This window comes from Vombatus ursinus, unplaced genomic scaffold (genome assembly GCF_900497805.2).
Source record: "Vombatus ursinus unplaced genomic scaffold, bare-nosed wombat genome assembly UNPS02012319.1, whole genome shotgun sequence".
Classification (NCBI taxonomy): Eukaryota; Metazoa; Chordata; class Mammalia; order Diprotodontia; family Vombatidae; genus Vombatus; species Vombatus ursinus.
Genome location: NW_020952097.1, coordinates 3,857,241 through 3,867,459, shown reverse-complemented (window position 1 = coordinate 3,867,459; position 10,219 = coordinate 3,857,241). Strand labels below are relative to the sequence as shown.

The 10,219-nt window shown below is 45.4% G+C and overlaps 1 protein-coding gene across 1 annotated transcript in view; it reads left to right on the top strand.

Moving 5' to 3' along the window:
• The first annotated feature begins 1,199 nt into the window (after positions 1 to 1,199).
• The window catches only part of COLGALT1 (collagen beta(1-O)galactosyltransferase 1), a 39,337-nt gene continuing 30,317 nt past the window's right edge, over positions 1,200 to 10,219 (top strand). The window contains exons 1-6 of the mRNA XM_027857781.1: positions 1,200 to 1,489; positions 1,581 to 1,691; positions 1,961 to 2,078; positions 5,386 to 5,520; positions 6,022 to 6,226; positions 6,457 to 6,576. Coding sequence (XP_027713582.1) covers positions 1,215 to 1,489; positions 1,581 to 1,691; positions 1,961 to 2,078; positions 5,386 to 5,520; positions 6,022 to 6,226; positions 6,457 to 6,576 — 964 coding nt within the window. The 5' untranslated portion in view covers positions 1,200 to 1,214. The remainder of the gene's footprint in view (positions 1,490 to 1,580; positions 1,692 to 1,960; positions 2,079 to 5,385; positions 5,521 to 6,021; positions 6,227 to 6,456; positions 6,577 to 10,219) is intronic.

Sequence of the window (10,219 nt, the reverse complement as noted above, 5' to 3'; positions counted from 1 at the left end):
CTGGCCCTGGCCCCTGAATCCTTATAAAGGGCTGGGAGCATTTATTACCTGTGTGACCTTACGAAAGTTACACTTACTAGTTGTGTAAACCTGGGCAAGTCACTTAACCTGTCTGCCTCAGTCTCCTCTTCTGCAAAATAGGAGTAACAATAGCCCCTACCTCCAGGGTTATTGTGAGGATCAAATCACATAACATGTGTGAAATGCTTTGCAAACATTAAAGTCTTATATAAATGCTATTATATAACAATCTCTCTGGGCCTCTGTTTCTGTATCTGTAAAAACAGGGCTTCGCTCCAAAATATCCCTCAGGCCCTCTTCAGCTCTGGAACAATGAGTTAAGCACATGAAGTTGGTTAGAGTAGCTAAAGCTTCATCACACGTGGCAGTGGGTTTTAGAGTGAGAGGTCTCCAAACTCAGTCCCTGAGAAGGGGTGGGGTTGGAGTCCAACCCTCGAGGCTCCATAGATGGTAAGGGGAGGAGTAGGTGCAGGGACAGGGGCTTGGTGTCAGCAGCATTCCCCCACCTAACTGGGTGCTGTTCGGTGCTTGCAGAGGGTGAAGAGGCTGCCTTTCTCCTCTTCTGACATTATGTGACTCCTGATGGAATGAAATACCCCATTTAAAAGTCATTTCGGATGGCGAGGCACAATCCTAGCACCCAGATGCATTGCTGGATTCAACCGTTACGTGCAGCAGGAAGCCTGGGCACTGGGCCACTTAGGACCGGTCCAGCGCTCTGTCCGTAGTGGGGTCCTGTCTGTCGGGCCCAATCATGCAGGGCACATGTCCGGTGTCCTCCCTGGGCCTGTACTGGTACACACAATGAGCCTCTCACCAGGCCGGCAGGTCTAGGCTCAAGGGGCGGATCCCTACGAGGCTGGGCTCCGTGGCCAGGCGGTGTCGGTCGGGGAAGGGGCAGGTCTGGGGAGGAGGGCCCACCCCTTTAAGGCCAGAGACCGGTGCTGGGGCGGGGCAGGGTCCCGGTTGGGAGATTGGGACACGAGGCCCAACTCTTTAAGGCCGGATCCGGCGCTAGGTTCACACGGAGTGGGCCGAGAGCCTCCCGGGAATCTCCGTGGCGGGGCTGGCGGGGACTGGCCTGGGCTGGGCAGGCCTGGGCTGGGCTGTGCGCAGAGCGCGGCGGTCGGCGGGCGGAAAGGCGGCTTAAAGGCGAGGCAGTGGTGGTCAGGGACAGGCAGGGTTCTCTCGCCATGGGCACAGCCTGGGCCGGGAGCCGGAGCCGGAGCTCTGGCCCCCGGGCCCCGCGCCTGCTGGGCCTTGCGCTGTGCGCCGCCGCCGCGCTGCTCCTGCGGGGCCCGGGCCGAGCTGCCGCCTACTTCCCCGAGGAGCGCTGGAGCCCCGAGTCTTCCCTGCAGGCGCCGCGGGTCCTCATTGCGCTCATCGCCCGGAATGCGGCCCACGCGCTGCCCTCGACCCTGGGGGCCCTGGAGAGGCTGCGGCACCCGCGGGACCGGACCGCGCTATGGTGAGGATCCCCATCCCTGCCCCCTCCCCTTGTCTCGGGTCCCTCCCCAGCCCGGCCCGGCCCTGAGCGCTGCGTGCCTGTTCCTTTGCAGGGTGGCCACGGACCACAACGTGGACAACACCTCAGCCGTGCTGCGGGAGTGGCTGGTGGGCGTGAAGAGTTTGTACCACTATGTGGAGTGGCGACCCATGGAGGAGCCGAGGTGAGGAGTGGGGAGGGATTGTGCTGGAGGCGGGAAGCTGGCTCCGGAGTCCTGGGCTGGCCTGAGCTGTCAGCCAGCCTGTAGGGACTGCTGGGGGCCAACACACCCATTCGGGGACAGGGATAGGAAGGGCCAACAGTGGAGGCAGCCCCCAGACAGAGCTGGGTTTCCCCCCTTCCAGGCCCCACCAAAGTGATCGACTGCTATCTGGTCTGGGGGTTCAACCTGGCCCTGGCACTAACTTTTTAGGCAATTGTGGCTCTCCACAGGTCCTACCCTGATGAGGAGGGCCCCAAACACTGGTCCAATTCTCGCTATGAGCATGTGATGAAGCTCAGACAGGCAGCCCTGAAATCAGCTCGGGATATGTGGGCAGACTACATCCTGGTAAGAGCCACTGACAGCTTCCTACCCTTCCCCTTCTTCCCCTCCTCCCCCCATCTCAGCCTCCCATCCCCTTGGGTTTATGAGGGAAGAGGAAGTAGCATGTCACAAGTTAAAGCTGAATTGATGCTGATCCAAAAAGGGCAGCGAGAGTGGTGAACTTGGGGTCCCCAAAACCTGATCAAAATCCACCTCAGACACATACTGTGTGATCTTACCCAAGTCTCTAAACCTCAGTTTCCCTTTACATAAAATGAAAATAGTAATATTCCATCAGTTAATATGCTTTGTAAACATGAAGTATGCATCTTGACCCCTGTGATTTCATTGGTTAGAGGCTTAGAGAGCCTTAGAGAATTGCCTGGGGAACTGAAAGGACTCTCCTAGGATCACAGACGCAGCTGCTTCTGAGTCTATACTTGAATCCCTGGTCTCCTTGACTTCGAGGCTAGGTCTTCATTCACTCTATGCCACGTTGCCTTTGGAAGTTGCTTTGTAAAGGTCAAGGGTTTTGTTTGCTTGTTTGTTTTGGACTGGCCCTGTGATTTCATTTGTATAAAGAACTCTCAGAGGAAGAAACTCCCTGTTCCAGTGCTGCTCAGCCTTCACTCTGCTGCTCAGTTCTTTGCTTTGCCATTTATAGTCTTAAGAGAGAGAATTAAAGTGACTTGCCCGGGGCCACTCAGCCAGGTCACATCAGAGGCTGAACTTGAACTTTTGGTCTTCTTGACTCTAAGGATGCCTGTATCCACTATGCCACCATGCCTCTCCATAAATCATCATCATGATGATCAGAAAGGCCCCACTTGATAAAAAAATAAAGATTAAATTTTTTTTTTAGAAAGGTCCCCCTTGTGCCATCACCATCCAAGCCTGCTTTGACTTAACACACAGAGTCCCAAGGATCAGTGATGTATCACTGGGGAGTTGATAGATGTTCCAGGATTTCTCTGGCCTTGGGTTTTCTTTCTCTCCCTTTGGGCTGGGAGAGACAAGTCTTACAGGGGAAGGAGCAAGACTACAGTGCAGGAGAGGAGGATGCAGAAACCAGAAATAGCTGGCATCACAAGTTCTTACTTTAAGCAGACTTGGTGTGTGATCACCTAGATTTATAAAACAGGTAAATTCATTCCTTTCCTTTTGCAAAAGGATTGCCACCACCTGCTCCTGCCACCATCTTCACCCCAATGCTCCTTAAAATAGCAAACTTCCCTAGTTTTTGCAGGGCCTGTGAATGTAAATACAGAAGCGCCCTTGACTGAGGTGGTCAGTGTCAGCACCCAGCAAAGACTTTTTGAGGACATCATCTCAGCTTCAGTTTGAGTTTGAACTTGAGTCCTAACTCTGCTACTGGCTAGCCATGTGACCTTGCATAAGCCATGTCACTCAGTTGGGTTTCAGTTTAGTCCTCTGTAAAATGAGAAGCTTGGTCTAGATTTTCCCTTAGGTCCCTGTCAATTCTGATGTTTTGTGACCTAAAGAGAGATCTTGGGGCAGCTAGGTGGCGCAGTGGATAGAGCGCTAGGCCTGGAGTCAGGAGGACCTGAGTTCAAATCTGGCCTCAGATACTTACTAGCTACATGATCCTGGGCAACTATCTGCCTCAGTTTCCTCATCTGTAAAATGAACTAGAGAAGGAAAAAGCAAACCACTTCAGTATCTCTGCCAAGAAAATCCCAGTGGGGTCACAAAGAGTCAGACACAACTGAAACCACTGAACAACAACAAAGATAAATCTTAGGTTGAAGTACCCAACCACTAACTACCTTGTCTCATTTTCATAAGTACCTCTAATTGTCATTAAAAAATATGAAACTGAGAAACTACCCCTAAACCAAAAAGCAAATAAGTATTCAAGTCTACATTCAATTCTCTTTATTGGAATGATGTTAATGGAATCATGATCACTGTTGCATATGGCATTTGGTCTTCTACTTTTTACACTTCATGTCACTTCTTAGACACATTTCTTTCTTGCCAGTGTCCATTTGTCCCTTTTCACTGCTACCTAGTCAAAGTGATAATAGCTCCCATTTCTATTCTCTTTCAAGGTTTGCAGATCCCTTTAAGGTCAGGAGTGCAAGGATTATTATCTTTATTTTGCAGATGAAGAAATTGAGGCTCAGAGAGATGGAGGTACTTGCCCAACTCACACAGCTAGAGAATATGTGTTGGAGCTAGGCATTCATCCAATCCAGGCTTCAGCACACCAAGGTCTAGTCCAGTGCTCTTCCCACCCCATCAACGTGCTGCTTGCCTAATACTCTGTTCAGGGGAATGAGGGGAGTGTTGGCTGTCATTCAGTTTTGAATGGCACAGCTGGGAATGTCTTTGCATAAATTTCTTTTTCATTTTGGAGTGTGGACTCCAAGAGAGGAATTTCCAGACCAAAGAATATGAATAGCTTTATGGCTCTGGTTTGTGCTGGAGGAGTTTGGGAAACAGATCACAAGCCTTTCATGATACTACAGTGATGAGGGACTTCAATTTTCTGAGTATCTGCTGGCTTTCTTCTTAGGTCGAAGCAGAGTAGCTAGTGATTTCTAGGCCAGGATTGGAAAAGGACGAAATGTCTATTTAAAAAAAATAATGCTTAGAGAAGGGAGCCAGGATCACAAAGAGCTAACATAGCTTTGTCATGAACAGGTCATGTCAGACTAACTTTGTTTTTTTTTTTGACAGGGATATTCTAGTAGATTAAAAGAATCCTGTAGATACAGTTTGCCCAGATTTTAGTGAAACATTTGCTAACGATTCTCATACTATTCTTGTGGAGGAAATGGAGAAATGTAGGCTAGATGGTTATGTACAGTTAGTCAATAACCGTATGGTTGATCAGATTCAAGGTGTCCTTATTAGGGGTTTGATGTCTGCTTGGAAGGAGGTCTTTGGCTTTCTGCTGTCTGACATTTTTTATCAATGACATCACCTAGACTGTCAGAACCAGTTGAAATGTTAGTTTTTCTGAGTTCCTTTTCCCCCTCTTTTTAAATCTTTTGATATAAGAGATGGCTTAATGGGTAGGGAAGGGAGGGAAAATATTGTATTTGAAAATGAAGATGATGTAAGTACACAGGCTATCAATAAAATGTGATTAAATAAACTTGCCATGTGAAAAAGTACCTGGGTTGACTAGGACTTAAAGACTGCTATGCTGGCTAGTGTGAGAGAGGCTGGAGGGCAGGAGGAAGACAGCTGGGGGTGGGGGGAAGGGTGTTATATCCTGAGAACTTTGGACAAGCCAGTGGGTGATGGCTGCCTCAGTCACGTGATATGAATTCTACCCTGGCTTGCTTTTTCTGCTTTTTAGTTTCTGGATGCAGATAATCTTCTGATAAACCCAGACACTCTGTCCCTGCTGATTGCAGAGAATAAGACAGTCGTGGCTCCCATGCTGGACTCCAGAGCTGCCTATTCCAATTTCTGGTGTGGGATGACTTCTCAGGTAGGCAGACCACAACTTCCATACAATGTGTGTGGTGATAACTTCGAGGAACATAAAGGTTACCTTCCGGGGCCCACATTCAGGGTTTTGGTGACCCTATTTCTGTTGGCTTCTGAACTGGTCATTTAAAAAATATCAGGGTTTGTCTGACCTGCCTTTGCTTTCCTGAGATCCAAACAGTCTTGTCTTTTGCTTTCCACTGAAATGTAAGCTCCTTGATGGCAGGAACTGTTTTTGCCTTTCTTTGTATACCTAGCACTTAGCACAATACCTGGCACATCAGTAAATTAATAAAGCTATGAATAAATGCTTGTTGATTGATTCCCCACTAGTTCCTGCTTTCTCTGCATTTATACTTTTTTTGCACAGAAACACAAGCAGCTCTTCGCTGTGTGTGATCCTCATCCTCTTGGACTCACCTTCTAGGGCTCTGAATCTCCCTTGGGAGCTCCCTGGGTATATCTCCCTTCTACTCTGGGACTTAGTTGTCTTTCCTCCCAGGGCTATTATAAGCGAACACCTGCGTACATACCCATCAGGAGGCGGGATCGCCGTGGCTGCTTTGCTGTTCCCATGGTGCACTCCACCTTTCTGATAGACCTAAGGAAAGAAGCCTCCCGGGAGCTCTCCTTCTACCCCCCACATCCTGATTACACCTGGTCCTTTGATGACATCATCGTCTTTGCTTTCTCCTGTAAGCAAGCAGGTGAGCATCCCCTGTCTTATTACAGACTTGGGTCATCCATGTGACATTAGTCAGGACTCAACTCCAAGGAGGGGTCATACATAGAATGAGAAAAATCTCATATTTGCATAAATACCCTTGCCTTCCCATCCACCTACCGTGGTCTTTTAATCAGCTTGGTATTTGAATGTTTGCGCGTTGTTACAGTGCAAAGACACTTTGACTTCTTTTCTGGTTTTTGCTGCTTGCAGAAGTACAGATGTTTGTCTGCAACAAGGAGGTCTACGGCTTCCTCCCAGTGCCACTGAGGGCCCACAGCTCCCTGCGAGATGAGGCTGAGAGCTTCATGCATGCCCAGCTCGAGGTCATGGGTAAGTCTGATCTCAGCCTATGCTCAACTGAGGCTCTCTCTGGAAATGGCTGTCTTCTTCTTTTCTCTCCACTTCACACTCTGTATTTGGAAATCCTCTGTGTCCTTTGAGAAGTCTCAAGAGAGCAGCTCCCCTGGACCATAGCTATTCCCTTCTCCCAAGACTGAATTGGGCAGCGTGGAATTAGACAACTATATCTCTCTTAAGATCAGATCTCTTTCCAGTTAGAACCTAGTCCACTGCTAAGCTTCTTATGAATACAGGAGTCCCATGTTTGGTAATTAGGAGCTGAAGCTCCTTATTCCAGAGACAACTATCCATAAGACGGATGGGGATGAGGGCTATGGACAGTGTATAGAAAATCAAAGGACAGAGAGGTCATGGTGTGAAGGAGTAGTCTTGGAAAACTTCATAAGGTATAGTTTGCCAATGGATAGGGTTTGGATTGGCAGAAGACAAAGCATGGAGGTGGAAATGGGCAAGGCATAGGATCATAGGATTTATTTAAAGGCATTATTATGATTAACAATAGCATTTATAGAACCCTTCAGGGTTTGCAAAGCACTTTACACATATTATCTCATTTGATCCTTAAGATACTTCTGAGAAGTAGGTACTATTAATTTTACAGATTCTATACAATTTTACAGATGTGGAAACTGAGGTAAATAGTGTTTAAGTGACTTGCTCTGGGTCACACATCTAGTTAGTGTCTTAGGCTGAATTTGAACTTACGTCTTCCTGACTTTGGAGTACAATGCTGCACCACCTAGCTCGTAGTAATTTCCCAGTTTACTCCCCATTGACCCATTAGAACCTTCTCTTGTAATGAAGAAAAGTAATTAAACAAAACTAACCACTGCAAGGATCATGTCTGATAACAAGTGAAATATTTTGTACCTGTAGTCCCCCACCTCTTCACTGAGAAGTAGGAAATATGTTTTATTATCTATTGTTTGGAAACAAAATTGAGCATTCTATTTGGTCAGAACTTGGCTGCCTTTTGATGTTGTTTTTATTTGCACTATCATAGTGCTTGTGAATATTGGTTCTTCTGGTTCTGTTTTCTCTGTTCTGCAACAATTCATGCAAACCATACCATATTTCTCTGAATTTCTCATATTCTTGCTTTACTACAGTTCAGTAATGCACTATTACATACAGGAGTCACAATTTGTTCAGCTATTGCTTAATTGATGGGTACCCACAGTGTTTCCTTCCTTCCTTCCTTCCTTTTCTTCTTCCTTTCTTCCTTCCTTTCCTTCTTTTCCTTCCTTCTTTCTTTTTTCTTTCTTTTTTCCTTCCTTTCTTCCTTTCTCTTTCTTTCTCTTCCTTTCTTCTTTCTTTCTTCTTTCCTTCCTTCCTTCCTTTCTTTTTTTCTTTCTTCCTTTCTTCCCTCTCTCCCTCCCTCTTTTTCTCTTTCTTCCCATTTTTTTTGACTCTCTATAAAGTGCAGCTATGACTATCATGGTATGTATATAGGGACCTCTTTGCCCTTGTGCTCCTAGGGTATATGTTCAGTAGTAGGATTAGTGAATCAAAGGGTATGGGCAATTTAATGACTGCTGTTGCATAATTCCAAGTTGTTTGCAGAATATTTGATTGGACCACAGTGTGTTAGTGTATCTGTGGGAAGCTCCAAACCCTCCAAAATTCATTTATTATTCCATTGTCAGTTTGATAAGTGTGAGGTAAAACCTCAGAATTGTTTAAACATGCATTTCTCTTATGACTCGTGATTTGGAACATTCCCCGTTATCATTTGTACTACTTTTGAAAACTCTTTATAGATTTTGACCATTTATCTATTCTATAATGGTTTATATATTTGTGTCTATTCCTTATATAGCTTGGACACTAGAGATACAAAGATTTCCACCACCCCCTCCCTGCCACTTTTCCAGGGTTTTTTTTTTTTTTTTGGTGAGGCAACTGGGGTCAAGTGACTTGCCCAGAGTAGTGTTATGTGTCTGAGGCCAGATTTGAACTGAGGTCCTTCTGACTCCAGGGCCGGTGCTCTATCCACTGTACCACCTAGCTGCCCCCTGCCCCCAGTTTTTCTTTTTATTCTAGTAAAATTGATTTTATTAGGGCTTTAAAATTGTTTACATTACCAAAAATTGACTATTTTGTCTTTTGTAATTTCCTCAGTCCTTTGTTTGATCATGAATTCTCTTTTCCTTCTCTTCTAATTTTCATGGTGTGACCTTTTGTTTAGGTCATTTATCCTTTTTGGAAGTTATTATAGTATATGTCATATATGGTATAAGATGGTGATCTAAACATATTTTCTGTCAAATCACATCAGTGAATTTCTCTCGCTATTGGTTGCACCTGGTTTCTGTTAGTACTGAATAGATGCTGGTGGTTTTTAGTGATTTACTTTGTGTCTGGCTACTTTATTGAAGCTATGAATCACTTTGGTTATTTTATTCACTGGTTCTCTGGAGTTTTCTAAGTAAATTATTATGTCTTCTACAAATAGAGGTATGGTCTTATCTATTTTTTGCTCATACGTTTACCTTTAATTACTCTCTCTTTTTTTATTGTAATAGCTAACGTTTTTAGTATTCTTTTGGGATGATCACAAGATTTAAAGCTTGAAAAACCCTGAAGGATCTTAAAATAAAGTTATCTTGCTTTATCTACGAAAGAGGTTAATACTCAAAGTAACACACCTAATAAATAATACAACTGGAATGTTTAAGGGACAGTAAGGAGCCCAGACTGGCTAGAACAGATGGTTTATATTGGGAAACAGTGGCAGGATAAAGCTAGAAAGTTAGGCTGAAACTTTTGAGGACTTTAAATGCCAAGTTCAGAAGCCTGGATTTTAAGCAATGGGAACCACTGAATGTTTTTGAGTAGTAGTAATGATATGATGGCTTTCACTGCTGTTCAGTCATTTCAGTTGTGTCTGACTCTTCATGACCCCATTTGAGGTTTTCTTGGCAAAGATACTGGAGTAGTTTGCCATTTCCTTCTCCAGCTCATTTTACAGATGAGGAAACTGAGGCAGATAGTTGCCCAGGATCGTGTAGGTGGTAAGTATCTGAGGCCAGATTTGAACTCAGGAAGATGAGCCTTTGGCCTGGTCTATCCACTGCACCACTAGCCACACATGCTATGATGGAACTGATTAGTAAAAATAATCTGCATGTATCGGGTGAGGGAGAGAAGAGATGAGTGTCAGGGAGATGGGTTAGAAGGCTATTGCAGTAATCCAAGAAGGCAAAATTCATTTCCTCCCTCAAAGATAGTACATTTGGGGAAAGTTCAGCCTAGTTAGTTCAGCTTCCTCATCTGTCAGATGAAATGAAGAAGGAAATGGCAAACCACTCCAGTATCAGAAAAAAACCCCAAATGGGGTCACAAAGAGTTACACATGACTGAAACCACTGATCAACAAGCAAAATGAGCCAGGCACTGTTGGGATACACAGAAATGCCCATGTATGGGGGTAGCTAGGTGGTGCAGTGGATAGAGCACCAACCCTGGACTCAGGAGGACCTGAGTTAAAATCTGGCCTCAGACACATAACACTTACTAGCTGTGTGACTCTAGGCAAGTCACTTAATTCCAGTTGCCTCACCAAAAAAGAAAGAAAGAAAGAAAGAAAGAAAGAAAGAAAGAAAGAAAGAAA